The 24193-nt window shown below is 42.9% G+C and overlaps 2 protein-coding genes and 1 long non-coding RNA gene across 8 annotated transcripts in view; 2 read left to right on the top strand and 1 right to left on the bottom strand.

Annotated features, from left to right (window-relative positions):
• LOC118944203 (uncharacterized) overlaps window positions 1–7500 on the top strand; it is a 16715-nt gene extending 9215 nt beyond the window's left edge. Inside the window, exon 3 of the long non-coding RNA XR_005039516.2 lies at window positions 7359–7500. This is a non-coding gene — a long non-coding RNA (uncharacterized LOC118944203). The remainder of the gene's footprint in view (window positions 1–7358) is intronic.
• Window positions 1–10867, bottom strand: part of supt7l (SPT7 like, STAGA complex subunit gamma) — a 13631-nt gene extending 2764 nt beyond the window's left edge. The window contains exons 1-5 of one of the 6 annotated variants that reach the window (XM_090220437.1): window positions 10114–10218; window positions 6924–7149; window positions 3680–4159; window positions 3055–3379; window positions 1724–1961 (exon numbers count right to left, since the gene is read on the bottom strand). In XM_090220437.1, coding sequence (XP_090076563.1) covers window positions 1724–1961; window positions 3055–3379; window positions 3680–4116 — 1000 coding nt within the window. In that variant the 5' untranslated portion in view covers window positions 4117–4159; window positions 6924–7149; window positions 10114–10218. Of the gene's footprint in view, window positions 1–1723; window positions 1962–3054; window positions 3380–3679; window positions 4160–6923; window positions 7150–10113 lie in introns of all 6 variants that reach the window. The other 5 variants (XM_090220439.1, XM_021584335.3, XM_021584337.3 and 2 more) reach the window with 5 other exon arrangements.
• slc4a1ap (solute carrier family 4 member 1 adaptor protein) lies at window positions 10410–24193 on the top strand. The gene is made up of 14 exons (XM_021584332.3): window positions 10410–11266; window positions 11490–11688; window positions 15163–15291; window positions 15373–15433; window positions 15686–15825; window positions 17248–17408; window positions 17733–17802; window positions 18111–18300; window positions 18524–18632; window positions 18863–19103; window positions 19562–19651; window positions 19923–20008; window positions 20400–20469; window positions 21513–24193. The coding sequence occupies exons 1-14, from the start codon at window positions 10442–10444 to the stop codon at window positions 21560–21562; spliced, it is 2421 nt and encodes an 806-aa protein (XP_021440007.3). The 5' UTR covers window positions 10410–10441; the 3' UTR covers window positions 21563–24193.

Genomic DNA, 24193 nt, shown 5'->3' with positions numbered 1-24193 from the left:
TGTTTGTCCGACTTAAGAAAAGTACCTATATCATGTAGGCCTAAATGAAGCATATATCTATGTCAAATGCTAAATGACACTTTTATACAATCCGTGTTATGATGTCATGATTCTGTTAGAATCAGTACAATACTTTTAGGGTATTTTTTAACACAACCAACTCATGTCTTATGTTATGTATGTCCTTACCATATGTATTTGGACAGTGAAGCTAACATGTTAATTTGGGCTCTAAAGAACATTTAGAATTTCAGATCAACTGATCACTATGGCACAATAATACAGAATGTCACCTCTTATCTGACCTGGGCAGAACTGGATTTCAACCACACACACACACACACATTTATTCAACTTTATAATAAAGCATTGCATGTATTACATTGCAGTTGCGTAGTGGCATGAAGCAGTAAAGTAGAGGCACATACAGAAGTTGCACACATGGAGAAATGTTTTTGTAACCTAGAGTCCGGTACAATTGTTGACTTTTATAAATACATTTCATGCAATTCTACATGACTGGAGACTTTGGCAGAATCTTTTTTAATGCGTACAAATAATCAAAATGACAGGCTACTTTGACACTGAGAATCTGAGATCAACAAAGCTGAACTTGTCTTGAATCAATGGCCGAGGCGTGTGGAGACATTATCAGCTACAATATGAGGAGGAAATGATAATCCTAAAAATGCTTTCCAGTTTCACTGACTAACGCAATGATGCTCAGCTCATTCACTGGTGATGGCCTATGCACTCGTGCCAAAAGTCTCTCATTTTACTTTGTAAAAACATATTTGGAAGTTGATCAAATATTTCGGTAGCCTACAGCAGACAGATTAGTATTCTCTTTTCAGCAGGAACCATTTGCTTTCCAAACGGTCTTTTCCCTCAATTGTATTTGAAATATTGCGTGCGGAAGGCCTGTTTAAACTGCATGCTGCATGTTGCTGCATGTTCACTGACAGATTTGCCATGCGTTCCCGACTGTAGGCGATGCCTTGTTATTGGGCTACATCCACAGCTTGGAGAATTAATGAAGAGGCAACTCGAATTAACTTTGATCTCTTATTATATTTTTTTTATATTGTAGAAAGTGAATTATTTTTCATGCCACGACAGGTACCGGATCCAGCCAAATAGGTTCCGTAATGAAACAGTCCAAAACGGAGAGGTGCCAGATCCTGTTCCGGCAGGGCCATTTGGACATAACAGCACTTTATGGATCTAGTCCCCCCATTTTGAAGAATTCAGAAGTATTTGGACAAATTCACTTGTATTAAAATAGTCTAAAGGTTTTTGTTCCCATATTGCTTGCACCCAATGACTACATCAAACTTGCGTCTCTAAAAACTTGTTGGGTGCATATGCAGTTAGTTTTGGCTAAGTTACAGAGGTTACACAACAGATGCTGACCTCTCATCATTACCAATAACAGGGAAGGTTATCATCTTTGTACCTCAAACTTTATCACTCGTCATTATTCACGATTCATTCATGATTTGTCATAATCGCGGTAGCATCCAAATGAATGTTCAGACAGTTCAGTCATTGCGTGCAAGGGATGAGACCAAATACTACACTTTAAACTACATTATGTTAATCATTTGATCTCAATTCCAAAATGCTAGAGTACAGAGCCAAAGTAAAAAATGTAATTTCACTGTCCAAATACATTGGGTGAGGACTGCACATAGTATTAGTATTACGGGGGTATATACGGTACCTGAGGTGTGTGGTGAGTGTTCCCCCTCCAGGCCCCCAGCCAGCCTCTCGTTTGGGGCCCCCAGAACCCCCATGGGGAGGGCCTGATCCCCAGAGGCCTGGTCCGCCTCTGGCTCCTCGCTGACGGGGAAGGCAATGTCATTCATTGGTTCCTCTTTGATCCGCGGGGGCTTGGAGTCCTCCAGGGCCTTCTCAGGGTTCACCAGCCGCTCATACTCCTCCGACAGCTCCTTGCTGACCTGGGAACAGCACCAGGGGATAGATAGAGGGTTAACAGTGAGCTCCTTGCTGACCTGGGAACAGACCCAGGGGATCGATACGAGGGTTAACAGTGAGCTCCTTGCTGACCTGGGAACAGACCCAGGGGATAGATAGAGGGTTAACCGTGAACTCCTTGCAGGGCCTTACACTGACATTGTTTTTCTAAAAGGAGCAAAAATGTTGGCGCACACAAAGAAATTTAGGAGCACAATGAAAGTATGCTTGTTTTTATAATAAATGACTAAAGGTTCATGAATAAAATGTTTTTGGGAGTGTTCCATGCTCAATCAAGCACAATGTACTTTCAAATATTTAAATCACTTAGGTGAGACAAATGTTCATCTGCCCTTTTGAGGGCCGGAGGTTACAGTGGTAACAGGACACGGTCTGTCCGACATCTCTTCGCAAGCAGTTGAGCAAGCTTAAACTAACATTGAAAAACGACCTAGCGTGTGAACAAAATAATGTAAATAGCCAAGAAACACGAGGACAACATCACACTTCAGTAGACGTTCGAGTAAATTGGACTTCTATGCCTGTACGCTTCTAAAAGTGACTCTTTCAGCACTTCACTTCACTTCACTTCCCCCCCCCCGGCATTATTGCTGCGCTAGGTGGGCTAGCTATATGGGATCCGTAGTTCTTTGTGTGATTAGCTACCTGCTATAAAACAGCTTGCATGTGCTCATAGTTGACTTTTTCTGTTCTCACATTATACATTTTTGGGCGCAAATGCGAGTAAAATGGTTGCACTGTGGAGCCTGGTATTGCTGACTTTGAACCGAACGAAGGGATAGTTTTAACAGTGGGGTGGTAAATAGCTCTTGGCTGACCTAGGAACGGCACAGGGGATAGAGAGTTAACAGTGGGATAATCTAACCTACACATGACTAGAAGGTCAAATAAACTCCACAGGGTGCAGGTGCCTGGTCTCACCTAGCCATGTCAATATCAGGGTCATGTTCAGGAGGGAGTAATACTATCAGTCTGTTGTACCAAATGGATGTCTATATGATCCTTTCACAACGTTGTGTCCTACTAAACACAACACACACACCAGCAATTCTTCACCTGGAGCATGTGGCTGTGGTAGTCCTTGATGCGCACCTGCCAGAAGCGCTGCAGGGCCAGCACGCTGCCGATGCCCACCTCGTGGAACACCTGCTCTACCACGTCCGGGAAGGGTGTGGCGCCCAGGCGGGCCTCGCGGTCCGCAGCCGTGCGCAGCAGTCGGCTGAGGCGCAGGTAGTGCTCGTGGGCCAGGTCAGTCAGGGTCTCCAGCACGCTCTCCTGGGCCGACTCGAAGCCGGCGTGGGCCAGGACTGTGGCCACTGACTGGTACAGGAGCTGTCGGCACGAGGGCCAGCTCAGCTCCGTGACGGGCTCACCTTTTCCCCTGTATGGGGAGAGGGGAGAAAGAGGGGGTGAGAGACAGAGGGAGAGAAAGTTGAAGATTGAAGGAGGGATGAGACAGAACTAGCTCACAGGAGAAAACTTGGAGCGTAACTGATAATTCCTTGCCTTATAGTTTCCAGAGCACTGTTCACCACATTCTTCCACACAAAAAACATGATCATAATCCGTTTTGCTTATTGTGACTTGAATGTAAAGTTCAATTAATAAACATAGATCACAATATAAAGTGACACTGTGAATGCCACTGCAACAAGTCAAGACACAGCCATTACTCTCTTACATGTAAAAGTCACTCTCAGGGTCGCTGTGGCAGAGCTGGAAGGGCTGCCAGGGTGCCTTGCTGTCCAGGGGCAGCAGGTCATCGGGGGCGGCCGGCGGTGTGGGTGGCCTTGGGGGCAGAGCCTCCCCTTCCTCCAGCCTGCTACTTCCTCCAGCACCACCGCCCTCTGAGGGGACCAGACCTTTCCCCTGGGCTGCAGCCAGGAGGCTGCGGAGGCGTCGGGTGTGCTGGCATAGCTGCACTGTGTGGATGGTGAGACTGCAGGGCTCAGAGGGAATGTCCAGCATGGTGGTGGGCCGGGGCCGCTGGGCCGAGGGCTGGTGCAGAGGGGGGTCCTGCATCTCCACCGAGCGGAACTCGCGCTGGAGCAGGTCGAAGGAGCTGCGGCTCGGTGGGGCGCCTGCCGGCCCGGGGATCTCGCCCCAGTAACGCATCATCGTTCCCTCGTGAGCCGCTTCAGGCTCTCGTGTGATGAGGTTTCTGGTATGTGACAAAGCAGGGGAGATGGCAATCAGCACACACTAAAAGGAACAAGGACCTAATTTATCTGTTTCTCTTATCCAGACCTGTGTTTCTGCCTACTGTTCTGGAGTGTGAATTGATTAAACTTAGTAACACAAAAAGGGAAGGACGGGGATAAGGGAACAAAAACGGCACTAACAACTATCCCTACACCCATTAAAACCACTATTCCACTACTTGGCCATATCTGATCCTGCACCAAGCCAGCATCCTGGGAAGATGGGACACTATTGTTCAACACACCTTGAAACTCTTCTGCAGTAAAATCTCATACACCCACGTACTTCTCTGCAGCTGCTACCAGAAAATGTTTTTTTCCCCCTGTGATATAAGTTACAGTTCTGCAGTACAGTTGATAACAATGGGTAGGAACACTGAGAAACCAACCTTACTGAAGCACGTTATTCCCATCACTCTCTATTGACCTCTGCCTACTCACAGCAAGCCTCTTAGGGTCCCTCCTCCTGGACCCATCTTCCTCTTCTACTCTCTTCACTGTCTTAGCTTACGACACCTTCTGTGCTCCTCCGATCCTGGCAACCTCAACCTGCATTTATCTCTCCGGACACTTCTAAGCGCCAGCACCATTAGTACCCAATTCCTTTGCATCACGCCCCTCCTGCACACTTCTCACATCTAGGAATCTCCTAGCCCTTCATCATGACTCTCAGTTCCATTACATTACAGATAAGAGTCATTGGACGAAGGCGTCTTCTGTACAGGGGAGTTTTGATAAGAAAATTAACACGTATCGCTTGCAGTACGGTTTTGGCAGCATAAGGACCTTATCTTTAAAAGAAAAAAACACAAAAAAAAAACAATAAGGTTCAATTGATACACTCCTTTATAGGGTTAGTTTTCCCACACGGCCATATATCCATGTTACAGCGCGTGTTTACAGAAGACAGAGGGACCACCTGTGCTAATTAGCCATCTAAGCATGTTTACAAACACCTGTGTGTAACGGAAGAAGGCTGCAACTGTCGGCTGCAATTGTGATGAAGCCGGTTAAAACACAGTAAATACATTAAGTGTACATTCGCATTTGGGAAGTTATTTTTGATGTGATATGAAAGTAAAGGGCTTTATGTTACTAGAACCGTATTGCAATTGAGAATCGATTCAACAGGTGTAGGTAGACCTTACCGTGAAATGCTTACCTACAAGCCCTTAATAGGGATAGGGGGCAGCATTTTCACTTTGGATGAATTGCGTGCCCATAGTGAACTGCCTCCTACTCTGTCCCAGATGCTAATATATGCATATTATTATTACTATTGGATAGAAAACGCGTTCCATTACATCCATTACATCCATGCGTTCCATTACTCTGTAGACAAAAACGAATGCTCCGGTTGGAACGTTATTGGATATATATGATAACAACATACTGAAGATTAATTCTCCACTTAATTTGACCAGTTTATTCGACCTGGAATATAACTTTTTGAAGTTTTTGTCCGAGTTCGCCTGGACCAGCGCCAGCTTTTGGACATGTGAACTAAACGTGCTAGCAAAAGTAGCTAATTGGACACTAGTAATGGACATTATGGAACAAAACAACAATTTATTGCGGAACTAGTATTCCTTGCACTGCATTCTGATGAAAGATCATCAAAGGTAAGGGAATATTTGATGTAATTTCGTATTTCTGTTGACTCCAACATGGCGGAGAAATATATTTACGTCTGAGTGCCGTCTCAGATTATTGCATGGTATGCTTTTTTCGTAACGTTTTCTTAAAATCTGACACAGCGGTTGCATTAAGAACCAGTGTATCTTGAATTATATGTAAAACATGTATCTTTCATCAAAGTTTATGAGTATTTCTGTTATCTGACGTAGCTCTCTAATTACTCCGGATATTTTGGAGGCATTTCTGAACATGGCGCCAATGTAAACTGAGATTTGTGGATATAAATATGCATATTATCGAACAAAACATAAATGTATTGTGTAACATGATGTCATATGAGTGTCATCTGATGAAGATTATCAAAGTTTAGTGATTCATTTTATCTCTAATTCTGCTTTTGTGACCATCTTTGGCTGGGAAAAATGTCTGTGTGTTTTTTGGGGATTTGGTGGTGATCTAACATATATATATATATATATATATGTTGTGTTTTCGCTGTAAAACATTTTTTTTAAATCGGACACGGTGGGTAGATTGACAAGATGTTTATCTTTCATTTGCTGTATTGGACTTGTTAATGTGTGAAAGTTAAATATTTTTAAAAAATATTTTTGAATTCCCCTCGCCGCGTTTGATTTTTGAAGTTTGGATGAAAAAAAAAGGAATCGCTGTGGGCTCAACATATAGAAATGAGAAGCAGGCCAAATATTTTTTGCACCATATTGCAGAGGTGGAGAGAAACAACATCAGAGAGAATCTGAAAAACACCAAATTTCTCTCCATCATGTCAGATGGCTCCACAGACAGTTCTGTGAAAGAGGAGGAGTTAGTTTGTCTGATTTTGTCACAACGCCAGATCGAGTCGAAGTTTGTCGGCATCAAGTCGGTGGAGAACACAGACGCGGCACACATAAGCAATGCCATCAGTGCCATCATGGAGGGAGCGTGTGATGAGTGGGGGAGCAAGTTGATCGCTCTGGGAACAGATGGAGCTGCTGTGATGACCGGAGCCAAGAATGGTGTCTGAAGGGGAACAGGGCCCAACATCATCGGCATCCACTGTATGGCACACCGCCTTGAACTGACCTTATCTGATGCCATCCGGTCCAACGTGATGTTTCAGAAAGTAGAAGACCTCCTCAGTGGGCTCTACACCTTCTACCACACCAGTCCGCTGAAGAGGGCAAACAGCTTCCAGGCGCTTGGGCACACACCACTGGTTCCCACCAGAATTGGCCGGACCCGATGGGTTGGACACCTATTGCGTGCACTGGACCACTTCCTGCGAGGTTACCAGGGGCTTGTCCAGCACCTGGAATAGGTAGTGGCTCTAGATTGCTATGCTAAGTACTCCAAAAGTCATCATCAATATGTAATGTCCAGTAAATAACAACAAACACGGTTACAATTGGTAACATGTTTCAATGCTTTATGCACTGATAAAATGTGTCATATCTAATATAGTTTCTTTTGGACAGCAATTAATTGTATTTGTATGTCTTTGTTCTTTATGTATTTCAGATTCAATCTGCTGATGCCCAAAATGTCCAGAATTCATGGAGAGTGCAAAGAGAGTGATTGCGGTAGAGTGACGAGTCTGATGAAGAGGTTTATAAGTTGATTAAAATGATTAAGCATTTGATAGGCTTACAAAACCTTAAAATGTACTTTTATGTTTGATCCTTAAGTACATTTTGTAGCAAATAATTTTGAGTTCAAGACTTCTTCAGTTGTACTCAGGCTGGGAAATTAAATCTAAACCTAGCGCTGTGACATTGAACTGAGTGAATGGAATATGAATGACAGTCATCCAATATGCTGTAATAGAAATAAGGCCATGCTCATGGAGAAAAAAATAATAATCCTCCCTCATCTTAAACGGCACTGACATACACGTTTCCCGTTATAAATCAGACCAGTCATAAAACTGTGCAAGTGAGAACGAGCATTATAACTCTGCCTGAAAAACACCCATTATTCACCTTACATTGTGACAATAATGCCCTTATTTGTTGTGTACCTTGGAAGTATAGGAATTAGGCAAAGACAGTATCTAAAGGAATTAGCAATGGTGAACTTGATCAAATGTCTTTGGAGGGAAGTGTTGGCAGATTTGTTCTTTTGTAGTGACATTTGCTGTATCTGACCATTTCTGAAAGACAAAAACAATTGCAAATTGTTCTGGACCTGTAAACAGATTGTTGGAATTCAATAATGTTCTGAATGTACTTTTCCCCAAATCTAAATATGGTACACTGCCCGCAAATTCTAAAACATTGTCTACTCTGAAAAATATACAACTACAGTGGCCTAAAAAAGTCAATGCAAAAGATCGACTTCATGTTCACCTGTATGTTATAAACAGGTTTTAAACCACACCCCCTTTCGTATGCATAGAGCAAAAACTTGATAGCCTTTCTAATATGCCAAATTGGCTACATCGTGAATAATAACTCACCATGGCCAGAAAATGTGAGGAATTTATTCTGCAATGTTGCCAATTTCTGTGCAATATAATTAGGCCTATGTATTATGTTTATAAATGAAATATTGTCTACTTGAGAAATGTAACATTACATTATTCAGACATAGCCTACAAAAAGTAAATGGGAAAGGTGAACCGTCTGTTCCACCATTAAACTGCACTACGGATCGGATCGCATAGAGCAAAATACTTGAAATAGCGCATCTATTTACTACTGTGAAGTGGGTCCAATTAAATGAGAGATGGGACATTAGTAGCCTATCCTAACTTGGCCTTCAGTCACAAATAGGTGAGGAATTTATTCTGCAATTATCATGCAAATTAAATAAATAACATAAATAGATGCCTATTTCTAATTATTTTAGAATGTAAAGATAAAATACAGAAATTTTCACACGTCACTAACTGCAAATGATTGCATCTAATTATATTTAGGTCTAAATACAAGATTTTTTTGTTACGAATACGATTGCCATCATATATTCCCCAACGTTACTACTAGGCTACTTTTTGCCTTCTTACAATGTAATACTTAAACCACTAGAACTTGTCCGTATGCATGGTCTAAAGTTTACAGGAGGATAAGCACATTCAAGTCAAATTCCGTTTTTATAAATGCCAACTTTTGCTTGGAAACTGGCCCACGCATGTTTTGGGGCATTTTTGTGCGCATGTAGCGTTTATAAATGCGGCCCCTGTCCACTTTGACTCTACCTTTCCCAGTGCAGCCTCTATCTCCCTCACCGCAAATGGGTCTCCCAAAAACAAATACTTTTCCATGAAACGTACTCAAACAAGGAACGAGGCATTATTAGATAGTATTCTATCTTTATTAACAACTTTAGTCCGTTTTGCTTAACTTTCAACGCTACAATTTTCCATTAACTCTACTCAACGCGCCATCCGATTCTAACATACTTCCGCCTTTCCCACAGACAAGTCTGAACCAAAGATTTATATAACAAAACCAAGACACACCACATCCTGTCGTTTGCATTGGGAACAAATGAGTCATAGTGGGCAGAACAAGCAAGGAGGTGAGCAGGAGCCACAAACACGAGCTAGCAGACATCTGCATATTTCCGTTTGGGAAATCTACTCTGAAGTGCGCATGTGCAAAATCTGAATTCGACTTTGCACTCCTAAACAACGCGATTTTTTACAACTTTGCCTAAAGTTAGTTTATAAAACGCAGTCCATTCTGTTCATAACATATTTCTAGTTTCGGCAACAGAAAACTGTACTGAGATCAAATGTTTCATCCATGATAAAAGTTGTCTGCCAAAATCCATCTCCTTCCACTACCATATTTGACATTGAGTTGAAACGCCAAGCGGATGCTTCACATTTATACATCCAGTGAAATATCTGTCTCATTGTTCTGTCTGAACCGTTTCCACTCTCCTTCCAATATCACTCTCGTCAGGTTTAATTTCTGAGCACGTATTTTAGTACTTGACGCCAGTCTTCCTCAATACTCAACTCCTCTCCAAAAAAATCGACACTTATTTCTGCTACCTCATCCACTTTTGTATAAAACTGTTCAAATGGTTCTTGTATCTTGAATTTGCCGCCATTACCATTTCTGCCCATATAGTAGTGTTAGCTGGCTACTAGATAAGATACAAATTACAATTATAACAAATGAGGTGCATACGTTGTTCTATGTAGCTTGTTAACTAGCTACGCCCGCTCAATGGATAATCCACGGTTTGCGGCGGCGCTTTATAATTTAGCTAGTTAACACAGCAATTTTATAGATTAGTACAAAATATATAGCTAGCTTCTCACCGTATTCGAAGATATGCAACAAGAGTATAGTTTACGTACAGAACAAAACAGCTTTCAGACGTTGCTTCTGGTCCGTGTCATTAAAAGGCACCGTGTAAATAATCTGAATGTTTGGAATAGTTCCTCCTTGCTAATAATTAGGCTTCACACAGTAACGTTAATGTATAAAAACAAATTAATTTCGTTAATATGGTACCGCTTTACGGGTTCTGTATTTTAAGGAAATTCATAATATTTGCATTACATCACAGATAACATCTCTGACGTTAACAATTAGCATGGAATTGTGTTACAGCACGGTCCGAGTTGACAGCCGAACCATATAAACATGGCGGACTCCTCGCGCACAGAAGAGTCTGAAATATTTACTGTTAAAGAAATGGACACTCAAATGGAAGAACGTGTGAGTAATGAGAATGGCGGTGAATGTAACAAGGAAGAAGACGTGACTAACACTCAAACAGAGGACCCTTTCAAAAAACCTGCTCTCTTTGCGGCGCCTTCGCTCGTGAGTAAACGAGGTCTTGTCGCGAGCAGAGCAGCAAGAAAGCCTACACATGAAGAAAATGGCGACAAAGAACTACAACCATCTACTTCTGATAGTAGTGAGGCATCTGCAGATGAGCAAACCACCCCTTCCACGTCGGATAATGACAACACGTCACGGAAAGGTGTAGAGAGCGAAAATTATTCCGAAAAAGACCAGACTAGTGACGTCCAACCCCCACCAAGATTTCCTGTCAAAGGAACACCTATTGGCAAATTTAAACCCCACCCTCCTGTTCCATATGCCGAACCTCCTTGGGCAGGAGTGGCAGATGTCCCATATTCCCTAGAAATCCTCAAGAATGGCACTATAGTTGATACGGTCCCACTCACCCAGCAGAGTTATTTTGTGGTCGGACGTTTACCTGTGTGTGACGTATCCCTGGAACACCCCTCAATCTCCAGGTATCACGCTGTCATTCAATACCGTGGGCTGGCAGGAGAAGAGGAGGCAGTTGGAGAGGCAAGAGGGTTCTATGTCCATGACCTGGGCAGCACACATGGTACCTTCGTCAACAAGAACAAGATACCACCGAATACCTACATCAGAGTACGGGTTGGGCACGTACTCAAATTCGGGGGAAGCACTAGACTTTTCATCATGCAGGTAAAACATTTTTTTTTTTAATTGTTCCTTCATGTCAGAAAACATTACTTAGTGTTCATACCATTCAAAAATAGGCTAAGTAAAATGTTATACACAGTGCACTTACTACCACAGGTAGGATAGATGTACTAGATTAGACATCCTTAGACTTCAAACCTCTCACTTATGTAGTCCTTTACCAATGTAGTTCTGAATATCCCTACTCTACTGTATATCTTTGCAGGGTCCAGAGTTTGACGAAGAGGCGGAGTCAGACCTGACTGTCACAGAGCTGCGGGAGCGAGCCAGGAAGCAGCGGGAGGACCTGGAGAGGAGGATGATGGGAGAAGGCTCGGATGAGGAGGAAAAGGAAGAGGGGAAAGAAAGCAGTGGTATCCAGGGAAAGAGTTTAAACAATGATTCGGGCTGTTCATGGGGAATAGGTAAGCTTTCAGTGCTCAGCACCAGGAGAGACTGTAATGCATGGCTCAGAATTGTTTACTTACATTAATTGCAATTAACCACTGCTACCATATCACAGCTCTGTAGCTTCAAGCCCTCAATATGTTGACTTTAATCTCTCTCTCTCGCCTTCATATCTACCAATACATACAGTTGAAATCAGAAGTCTAGATACACTTAGGTTGGAGTCATTAAAATTTGTTTTTCAACCACTCCACAAATTTCTTGTTAACAAACTATAGTTTTGGAGGAGGTAAAATATATAGTGAAAACAATAGTGGTCCTAAAATGGAGCCTTTGAGGAACACTGAAATGTACAGTTTATTTGTCAGAGGACAAACCATCCACAGAGACAAACTGATATCTTTCCGACAGATAAGATCTAAACCAGGCCAGAACTTGTCCGTGTAGACCAATTTGGGTTTCCAATCTCTCCAAAAGAATGTGGTGATCGATGGTATCAAAAGCAGCACTAAGGTCTAGGAGCACAAGGACAGATGCAGATCCTCAGTTTGACGCTGTTAAAAGGTAATTTACCACCTTCACAAGTGCAGTCTCAGTGCTATGATGGGGCCTAAAACCAGACTGAAGCGTTTCGTATACATTGTTTGTCTTCAGGTAGGCAGTGAGTTGCTGCGCAACAGCTTTTTAATTTTTTTTTGAGAGGAATGGGTGATTCGTTATAGGCCCATAGTTTACAAAAATATTTTATTGGTTAAGGCTTGGCTTTTTCAAGAGAGGCTTTATTACTGCCACTTTTAGTGAGTGTGGTACACTTCTGGTGGATAGAGAGATGTTTATTATGTTCAACATAGGAGGGCCAAGCACAGGAAGCAGCTCTTTCAGTGGTTTAGTTGGAATAGGGTCCAGTATGCAGCTTGAAGGTTTAGAGGCCATGATTATTTTCATAATTGTTTTCAAGAGATATAGTATTAAAAAAACGTGACTGTCTCCCTTGATCCTAGGTCCTGGCAGAGTTGTGCAGACTCAGGACAACTGAGCTTTGGAGGAATACGCAGATTTAAAGAGGAGTCCGTAATTTGCTTTCTAATAATCTTTTCCTCAAAGAAGTTCTTGAATTTATCACTGCTGACGTGAAAGCCATCCTCTCTTGGGGAATGCTGATTTTTAGTTAGCTTTGTGACAGTATCATGAAGTAATTTTGGATTGTTCTTATCCTCAATTAAGTTGGAAAAATAGGATGATAGAACAGCAGTGAGGGCTCTTCGATAGGATATTTTCTGTATACCAGGGAGCTAGTTTCTTATGACAAATGTTTTTAGGGTTGCGACTGCATCTAGGGTATTGCTCAAGGTTAAATTGAGTTCCTCAGTTAGGTGGTTAACTGATTTTTGTATTCTGACGTCCTTGGGTAGGTGGAGGAGGTCTGGAAGGGCATCTAGGAATCTTTGGGTTGTCTGAGAATTTATAGACTTTTGATGATCCTTGGTTGGGGTCTGAGCAGGTTATTTGTTGGTGATTGCAAACTTAATACAATCATTGTCCAATAGTCCAGGATCATGAGGATAAACATTAAGATCCACAACATTTATTCCACGAGACAAAACTAGGTCCAGAGTATGACTGTGGCAGTGAGTAGGTCCGGAGACATGTTGGACAAAACCCACTGACTCGATGATGGCTCCGAAAGCCTTTTGGAGTGGGTCTGTGGACTTTTCCATGTGAATATTAGTCACCAAAAATTAGAATATTATCTGCCATGACTACAAGGTCTGATAGGTATTCAGGGAACTCAGTGAGGAACGTTGTATATGGCCCAGGAGGCCTGTAAACAATAGCTATAAAAAGTGATTGAGTAGGATGCATAGATTTCATGACTAGAACCTCAAAAGACGAACTGTTTTTTTTTGTAAATTGGGAAGCTTTTGGAAGGCTACCCGAAATGTTTGACCCAAGTTAAAGAATTTGAAGGCAATGCTACCAAATACAAATTGAGTGGATGTAAACTGTCATTGAAGTGAGGGATCTTACATTTAGTAGCCCTATTTTTGAGATGTGCGGTATCACAATCTCTTTCAATAATGGCAGGAATGAAAGAGGTCTTTATTCCAGTGAGATTTCTAAGGTGAAAACAAGCTAGGTCGAGGCACAGACAAGGGGGATAGCTGAGCTGACTACACTGACTGTGCTAGTGGCAGACTCCACTAAGCTGGCAGGCTGGCCTGCACGCACCCTGCTGCCTGGCCTGCACGCACCCTGCTGCCTGGCCTGCACGCACCCTGCTGCCTGGCCTGCACGCACCCTGCTGCCTGGCCTGCACGCACCCTGCTGCCTGGCCTGCACGCACCCTGCTGCCTGGCCTGCACGCACCCTGCTGCCTGGCCTGCACGCACCCTGCTGCCAGGCCTGCACGCACCCTGCTGCCTAGCCTGCACGCAACCTGCTGCCTGGCCTCCACACGATCTCATTGTGGAGCTAGTCTGGTTCATTCTTGGGAGCAATTTCCAAATGCCTGAAGGTACCACGTTCATCAGTACAAACAATAGTGCACAAGTATAAACACCATGGGACCACACAGCCATCATACCGCTCAGGAAGGAGATGCGTTCTGTCTCCTAGAGATGAATGTACTTTGGTGCGAAAAGTGCAAATCAATCCCAGAACAACAGCAAAGGACCTGTTTTTATTTTATGTAACTAGGCAAGTCAGTTAAGAACAAATTCTTATTTTCAATGACGGTCTAGGAACAGTAGGTTAACTGCCTTGTTCAGGGGCAGAACGACAGATTCGATTTTGCAACCTTTCGGTTACTAGTCCACCGCTCTAACCACTTAGGCTACTCTGCCGATCTTGTAAAGATGCTGGAGGAAACTGGTACAAAGGTATCTATATCCACAGCAAAACTAGTCCTATATCGACATAACCTGAAAGGCTGCTCAGCAAGGAAGAAACCACTGCTCCAAAACCGCCATAAAAAAGCCAAACTACGGTTTGCAACTGCACAGGGTCAAAGATTGTACTTTCTGGAGAAATGTCCTCTGGTCTGATGAAACAAAAGTAGAACTGTTTGGCCATAATGACCACCATCGTTATGTTTGGAGGAAAAGGGGGAGGCTTACAAACCTGACTCAGTTACACCAGCTCTGTCAGGAGGAATGGGCCAAAATTCACCCAACCTATTGTGGGAAGCTTGTGGAAAGCTACCCGAAATGTTCGACCCAAGTTAAACAATTTGAAGGCAATGCTACCAAATACCAATTGAGTGTATGTAAACTTCTGACCCACTAGGAGTGTGATGATATAATCAAATCTGAAATAAATCATTCTCTACTATTATTCTGACATTTCACATTCTTAAAATTAAGTGATGATCCTAACTGACCTAAGACAAGGAAGTTTTACTAGGATTAAATGTCAAGAATTGTGAAAAGCTGAGTTTAAATGTATTTGGCTAAGGTGTATATAAACCTCCGACTTCAACTGTACATGTGTAGCTGATGAGGCAGCCCCTGAAGAGGATGAGAACGAGGAGAACCCCTTCTCCACAGAGTTCCAGGAGGACCAAGAGGCTGCTTACCTGAAGGACCCTAAGAAAGCACTGCAGGGCTTCTTTGACAGAGAAGGTCAGACCTTTGGAGAAAGACATTCCCTAGTACCATAATCATGTTTCCTTTTGGTGTGTTTGACAGTGTCTTTTATTTCAGGGGAAGAGCTTGAGTTTGAGTATGAAGACAAAAGCCACGGTACCTGGCTCTGCAGAGTAAAGTAAGCTTTTTATTTTGTCTGAGGGTATGTAATTGTGTGCAATCATGTTTTATATCATGCAAATGATATTGCTGTCCTTCTCAAATTTGGACCTGTAGGTCTGCAACCCCTCTGGTTTTTATTCATCCCCACTAATCAGGGACTGATTTCAGACCTAGCCAATTAGTGACATGTATCTTTCAACGAACTACCAGGTAGAAAATTGACATACTGAATAGAATGTAAAACATGTCACCTCCTTTCCACACACAGGCTCCCAGTGGATGACGCTTCGGGGAAGCAGCTGGTCGCTGAGGTGACCCACACAGGGAAGAAGAAAGATGCGGCCATCCAGTCTTCCCTGGAGGCGTGTCGAATCCTGGAGGCCCGGGGCCTGCTCAGGCAGGAGGCAGGTGGGGGTCCTAGCAGAGCTGCTACATCAGCCCACAGCAGAAATGTTACTATTTACTGTAGTCAATGCAGCCTGCTACATCAGCAGTATGAGTGGTTCAGCAGCGCCTAGTCATTTCTTTCCAGTATTCCAAAGTTATATTGAAATGTAACATTCTATACAGTGAATACCCTACAAAACAGTGAATAGCTCACATTGAAGGTGATGGCTTGCTGTTTTGGTTGTTGTTCAAGTTTTTATTTACAATGTATATTTATTATAATAATAATTCATTTAATTTGTAAAGTAATTTTCACAGACACAAAAATAAAACATTTAATAAAAACAATCCAGAACACAAGACAACAATCAAAGCTATATACAAGTGTCGCCAGATCCGGAGAACAGAATTAGTAGAGGACAGAGACTGCAGCCTAATTGTGTCTGGAAATGCGTCCCACAGCCGCAGCGCCACGCAACTGACAGTCTTGTCACCCATAGTCTGCTGCGGGGCTGCTGAAGGGATACGGACCTGGAGAAGCGACGGGTGCGTGTGGTACAGGAGGGTAGAATGAGGTCAGACGGATACTTCAGTCCAGAGATAGCTTGGTAGGTTTGAACCAGGATTTTGTAGTCGACGCGTGAACATATGGGGAGCCAGTAGAGGTTGAACAGCACTGGAGTGATGTGCTTGCAAGAGGAGGTGTGGTTGAGGACACGTGCAGCATAGTTCTGGACATATTGTAGCCTGTTTAGGCACTTGGAAGATGCGTCAAACAACTTTGTTTATTCCCTATGTAGGCTTAACCCCATGGTCCGCCAGACGTTGAGTCCTTACTCTGTACCATTGAGTATGTTTACATGCACACTAATAATTAAATTTTAAACATTATGGCAGAAGACAGAATATGGCATTAGTCATGTAAACACCTTAGTCTGCTTATCATAATCGGTGTAAGATCATAATCGAAGTAAGCATACACCGATTAAAACACCTGCTTTTCTGAGCAATCTACATGTAAAAAAAAAAACTTAATCGGCATCTGCGCATGTTCTAGCACCGAGTAGCGCAAGCCTCGCTCTTGTGCGCGAATGAAGTGAGTTCAGAAAAAGCAAGTATGCATCTTGTAAATAGTTTTCACATACAAACTTTATATGTCCAAACTGAGAATCAAAAAGTATTAGCAAGCATGGTCACTGTTGATTTTGATGACCGATTTTCTGCATTTATCAAAAGGCCCATCAGTAGCCTGATTTCTGTGTCCATGTAAACAGGATTATTAGGGAAATTGTTATTTTTGCAAAGCATGTAAATGTTTTAAACAAATCATTGTATTGACCTGACTATCCACAATAATCACTATAGTGTGCATGTAATCGTGCTCATTGTCTGTAACTTCTACTGTTGTTGTACTTTAACTTGTTCATAATCCACTCCCTCCAGTTTCCCGCAAGCGCAAGAAGAAGAACTGGGAGGACGAGGATTTCTATGACAGTGACGATGATAACTTTCTGGACCGCACCGGTGCTGTGGAGAAGAAGAGACAGGAGCGCATGAAGAAGGCGGGAAAGATTCAGGAGCGCCCGGACACTTACGAGTCACTGGTAAAGACCCATGTCATTAAATACGCTTTCTCACATTTCAACCTCAGGAATTAAAAAAGGAAATACGAAGTATTTCTCAAAATGAAGTGCTCATCTAAGATATCACATTACAACGCTGTATGTATTACACTATCACTGATGTTGCCAATTCTCTGAAACAGAAGTACACTTTACAAATCCCAAAAACAACGTTTTTGTTTCAAATAGCCTCTTCTGTCTATTGAAATGTTTTGTGTGCACAGTATGTGATATGTCAGGGGAGGAAGGGTACTATAGCTTTTATGGTGTGAACTAGAGTGACAGGGTGCTTGTTATCTTGCTAAGGTGGCCAAACTGTTGGTGGTTGAGAAGGCTCTGGCAGAGACCGAGAAGAAGCTCAGTGCTACAGGGAGAGGTAAGTGGTGCACAGAAAAGGTATTTTCAACCACCTTTCATCGCAATGTGTCTAGGTTAGTGTTTCTGAGTCCTGTTTCCTTTGAAAAGTGGATTCAGGTGTGTAGTGCTAGGGCAAAAACCAAAATGTGCACCCCTTTGGTTCCCCAGGACCAGTATTAAGAAACACTGGTACATCTACGTTGCTGTCAACTATGTGTAGTTTCACCCAAGTGAGTGGTGTTGTATCTGTCAGTTTGTCTGTGTATGTGTGAGACCGACTGCTTTATCGTCAGGTTTCAATTCACTTCTATTTCTCCTTCCTGTCAGACGGCTCTCACTCATCCTCCGAGGACCCCCTGGATGCCTTCATGGTTGCCGTGCGCAGCGAGGCGGCGCTGGACGGAGTGGAGCGCCGTAAGCTGCACGTGCACACCGCCGACCTGCGTAAGGAGGCCCAGAGACTGCGCCGGCTGGTGGAGCTCACGCGGCCAGCCCAGATGCCTTCACTGCAGACGGGGTGATATATATGCATATGCATGCAGCTATCCCCTAATATCTGAATCACCTAGTTGAATGTTGCGTCTTGGTGCCTCTTTCTCACAGTGTTTCTATTCATCTGTTATTCTCTTGAGGATGATTGTATATTAGTAGTGCCTATTGCTGTTCCCTCCTAGAAATACTGCATGTTCGCTACACATGGTTGTACAGTATTGCACTCTGACAAAAAAGATTCCTCACAGGTCTATGAGTGGGTCGTCCGACGTAGACAAGCCTAAGAAGCGGTCCCTACCGCTGTTTGGTGCCATGAAGGGAGGCGCCAAGTTCAAACTGAAGACTGGGACCATAGGGGTATGTTCACTTGGCAACAGAGGAGAATATCCATAATAGCTTTTCATAAGAGGGTTTTTGCAAATGCTGGAAAAGCTTTACAGTTTACACTATCCCTATTTCTGCCATTTCTTTCTGTCTCTAATCTGTCTACCTATTTCTTTAGCGCTCACCCTCTCTGCATCTCTTACTCAACTGTTGCCTCTTCACAACCACTCAATTTTTTTGTGCTCTCTTTCCCTCTTTCTTAGAAGTTGCCCCCAAAGCGAGCCAATCTGCCCACAGAACTCTTCAACATGAAAGGAGAGGAAGAGGAGGAGGAGGAAGAAGAGGAGGAGGAGGATGACGACAACAACAAAGGGAGTGAAGACTTGACTGAGGCTGACATCCAAGCTGAGGAACCCCAACAGTCCAATGAAAGCACTGATTCCACAGAGGGCTGCAGTACAGGATGCCAGAGGCAGGACCCACCTCTGTCCCAACCCCCCAGAGGTATAATATAAGAGTTAGATGCTGTGTCTTGCTGCCTTTTTCTCACTGTGGCTGCGTTCCGATTCTCTACCCTTCTCCAGAGGTGTGCACTCCTTTACTTTCCCCTCATACATGTAAAAGCGTTTGCTTGGTGCAAGCATGAATGCTGGGAGTTTCCACCATATTCCTTACAGCAGTCCGTTCCTTTAAATCCATGAGGGGGTGTAGGCGTGCACAATTGAAGGGTAGTTAATTGGAATGTAGCCTGTGTCATATCCATATGAAGCTGTTGTTCTCCCAATCGCCTGTAGATGGCAGTGTTACTTCGGACAGAGCTATACATATTATACTACATATCTATGTATCTCCAATGTTTGGCTCTTATATGGCATCATCATGGTGAAATTGTTTTCCGTAACAACGTACCACTATTCAGCTGTGATCATTGAACAGTGTTTTTGTCTCTTTTTTTTTTATAGGGAAAAAGCTGTCCCAGAGAAGTATAGATGTAGAGGAGCCTGAGGAAACCATGGAAGATGCGCCTCTCGGCCGTTTAAAGCCCTTACCAGGTACAGGAACTCAACGTTTGTGTCTCTTTGCTCTTCTGTTGGTACGCTGTTTTTCTCTCCGTCTGGCAATGTGCACGTGATAATCTGTTTCATTTCCTTGGTCCTCTCGCCTCCTCAAAACCCATTAAATGAGAAGTTCAGAGGTCCCGCCCCTCTGACCTTCTTATCCAATGTGTTTTGAGGAGGCAATGCAATTGAGATTCTCCCATTGTGTGGATGGTCTTTAGTTCCCAACTTTAGTTCTGGCGTTTCTCCTCCCATCTTTCTTTAGACCCTAAAGAAGGGGGCAAGGAGGCGGCAGCTGCCAAGCCCAGTCCGAGGACGTTCTTGAAAAAAAGAACCACCGGCCCCAACAGAGTAAGCACTTCGAGCTCAGTGCGCCCTCACACACATTCACTCACTCACACTCACTAGTCAATAATGAGCCAAAACTTGATTGAGAATGAATTAATACTGTTAATCAAGTATGCTGGCGTTCTACACAATCCCCCAAATTTCAATCCAGTGTACTTTTAGACCAACTTGAGTTATACAAAGAAACTGGGCTGATACAATACTAGGTTACTCTGTGAATTTTCTTGTACCATGCGAAGATTCACCCTCTTAATCTCTATTATATTCCGTCTATTTTCCATTTACTACCTAAATTGTACCATGCGGAAAGAGAGCTACTTTGTAGAGTTGGTGCATTTTTTTTCTTCGCTCATTAGAGAAATGCTCTGTCACATTGTCATGCTTTTGTCTCCAGCCTCCAGCCGCCCAATCAGGACAGTACCCTGAGGATGACCCAGACTATTGTGTCTGGGTGCCCCCCACAGGTATAAATAACTTCTTGTTAATATTCTCTTGTTTATTGCTATGAGTTCTGTCATCTTGTGATGTTAATCACCTACCACCTGGCCCCTTGACATAGGGCGGCCATGTCTTGAGGTGAACGCTAGGGTAACACAGAGGTCAAAGACAACAAAATTTGGCTTGGCTTTGACTAATAAGCCAAGCCCTTAACCTCGTCAACTGTTGTTCAACCATTTAACAGTAATGTAATTTCTGTTAATGTTTTTGCTGAAGAACCTTCATCGAGACATAAGACCTTTTTGTCTGAATAATCTCACAGGATTGTAACCTCGCAGCTAGGTGACATTTGGAGTTACGGCAAGAGTTTCAGGACTGAGGAAATGTACATTACAGAGCAAGATTATTGTCAACCTATTGTTGAACACACTGCACAATGCTCTTTATGAGAAGGACTATTTGTGTTCTCTACCACTCCTAAGTAAGAGGAATAAGGTTGTCCCTGACCTCTGGGATGAAGGGAGCTAGGGTAGAAAGAGAAAAGGGAAGTAAACAGGCTTTATGGCCAATTTGTGAAAAGGGAGAGTTTAGACTGCATTTTCATCCGTGGCCAAGGAATGCAGATCAAAGCCATGCTGTTAAGATAAGGTTTTAACGTTTTGCGGGGGTAAGTACACTGCTAAGAGCCATTTGGATTCATTGACAAAACTCATTGTATTTAGCAACTAGCAAGAAACACAACTTGGTTCTTAGATAAGATTGCGTGCGAGTACCTAAAGAGAAACGTATGTCATTGGCAGACACTGCGACATGTGAGGAACGTTGGCATGGTTAAGTGGAATAATTTATTTCCCACATAGCTGTTACACACGTGACTAGGTAGGGTTTTGTTCTTGGAGCAGATAGCTAGTGACTTAATATTAGCAACAAAACAGGCCCCCATACTAAATGTGTTTTGCGAGCCTTTCTTAAAGCAGGCACTTTAGACTCTGGTCACTGCACTGTCACTACTTTTTTAATGTTCATGTTCTGAATAATATGCCTAAAACGTTGTCCTCCATGTCTACAGGTCAGTCTGGGGATGGCCGCACCCACCTCAATGAAAAGTATGGCTACTGAACACACGGCTCAAACTTTTTGACCCTTTTTGTTTCTCGACTCCACCCACCTGCGGACTTAGCAGCAACACACACACACAGGCCTCCATCCACTCGGTATCCATTTGTGTTCTATGACACTCCTGCGTAAGGGATATTGCATGCAACATACACTACCATTCAAAAGTTTAGGGTCACTTAGAAATGTCCTTGTTTTTGAAAGAAAAGCACCTTTTTTTTTGTCCATTTAAAATAACATCAAATTGATCAAAAATAGTGTGGACATTGTAAATGTTGTAAATTACTATTGTAGATGGAAATGACTGACTTTTAATGGAATATCTACAGAGGCCCATTATCAGCAACCATCAATCCTGTGTTTCAATGGCACATTGTTAGCTAATCCAAGTTTATAATTTTAAAAGGCTCGTTGATCATTAAAAATCCTGTTTGCAATTGTTATCACAGCTGAAAACTGTTCTGTTTAAAGAAGCAATAAAACTGGCCTTCTTTAGACTAGTTGAGGTTCTAGAGCGTCAGCATTTGTGGGTTTGATTACAGGCTCAATATGAACAGAAACAAAGACTTTCTTCTGAAACTTGTCAGTCTATTCTTGTTCTGAGAAATGTTGGCTATTCCATGCGAGACATTGCCAAGAAACTGATCTCGTACAACGCTGTGTACTACTCCCTTCACAGAACAGCGCAAACTGGCTTTAACCAGAATAGAAAGAGTGGGAGGCCCCGGTGCACAACTGAGAAAGAGGACAAGTGCATTAGTGTTTAGTTTGAGAAACCGATGCTTTCGAAGTCCTCAACTGGCAGCTACATTAAATAGTACCCACAAAACACCAGTCTCAACGACAACAGTGAAGAGGCGACTCCGGGATGCTGGCCTTCTAGGCGCAAAAGGGATGGTTGCTGATAATGGGCCTATGTACAGTTGAAGTCGGAAGTTTACATACACCTTAGCCAAATGCATTTAATCTCAGTTGTTCAAAATTCCTGACATTTAATCCTAGTGAAAATTCCCTGTTTTAGGTCAGTTAGGATCACCACTTTATTTTAAGAATGTGAAATGTCAGAATAATAGTTAGGTAACACAATGTGCCATTGGAACACAGTGTGGTTGGTTGTGATAACACAGTGTGGTTGGTTGCTCATAATGGGCCTCTGTACGCCTATGTATATATTCCTATGTATATATTCCATTAAAAATCAGCTTTTTCCAGCTACAATAGTAATTCACAACATGAACCATGTCTATACTGTATTTCTGATCAATTTAATGTTATTTTAATGGACAGAAAATGTGCTTTTCTTTCAAAACCAAGGACATTTCTAAGTGACCCCAAACTTTTGAATGGTGGTGTACCTTTACCAAATTTGAATTCACTTCTGGGAAAATGGCAACAATGTGGAGGCTGGCACTGGGAAAGCGTACAGTGTTGCCCTCTGTGAAAATGACCACATTTTATGGTTGGTAGCTGGTTTGTAGTTGCCTCATGGTAACCATTGCCTTTCTCCAAGATGGTCATGTCATTGAGACAACTTGGTGAATGTTTTTGCATTACATATCCTTGGACAGTGTGAAAAAGGACCAGTCCCATTACAGTTAAGATATCAGTCTTCACATACTGGTTAGTAGGCTAGCCAGCAGATCCGAGCCACTTGCTTTTACAGCTGCACCAGGGTCGTAAAGCATTCCTGTGTGTATTAAGACACCGCTGAGCCAGTGCAAGATATTACTCTGAAAATGAACCTCAATCCAGGGATGAGAAATGTTGGAATAATGAAACAATTCGGAGTATAATGCATTTCACATCCCTGGATTGAGGTTCGTTTTCTGAGGCATATCTTGTACAGGCTCAGCTGTGTCTTAATAAAAACAGGAATTATGCCCGACCTTAGTGTAGCTGTAAGGAAGCGGGTTGGATCTGCTGGCTAGTTACCGTAGTAGGCCTGCCTTAAAGCACTTGACTCACCCCATTGTATGTAATAGAGAGAGGCTGCACTTAAACTGAGTCCAATTTGAATTGGCCCTATCCTATGTCAGATGAGTGTACAGCATATAGTGAAGGATTTAGCTATAGTGCCCACATTCACTCATCCGAGGTCTGCTTTGTTACTTTGGCTGCTTTCTCGCAGCTAAGCCCACCTGACGTCCGAACAGTATGGGTTCGCTGCTGGGTTTCACTGTCGATTGCTGGCGTAACCCTCTTTCAAAGGAGAGTGAGAGTGGCAGAGAGTGAGGGAGCGCATATAAGCAGCTTGCAGACCATCTGGGCACTTGTGTGGCATTACTGGATAAAACGCAAGCTGATAATGAGTCAAGTCAAAAGTAGTGTGTGTGTCCTCCCTCTCCAAAGTGTATTTTTAACCAGATCTTCATTACCAGTGACTCAGCGTTTAGGAGGCTGGTGTGTGTGAAGTAGGGTTTCGTTTGTGGCAAGCTACCTAGAGCAGGATTACACTGCCTCAGAAATCCCACACGGCATTTTATTCTTGTGTTCATTTTCTCCCTCCACCTCACTACTATTTTATTCCTTCCAGCTGAGACTCTTAAACCTGGAAGGTTAAAAGTAATACCCTTCCAGAAGTTGTGTATTTTGTTACTTTTTATTTGTACAATAAAGTTGTCCACAAGGTACGGA

This window comes from Oncorhynchus mykiss, chromosome 25, assembly GCF_057628025.1.
Source record: "Oncorhynchus mykiss isolate SJ-2025 chromosome 25, ASM5762802v1, whole genome shotgun sequence".
NCBI lineage: Eukaryota > Metazoa > Chordata > Actinopteri > Salmoniformes > Salmonidae > Oncorhynchus > Oncorhynchus mykiss.
This window is presented reverse-complemented; position numbering and strand designations above follow the sequence as displayed.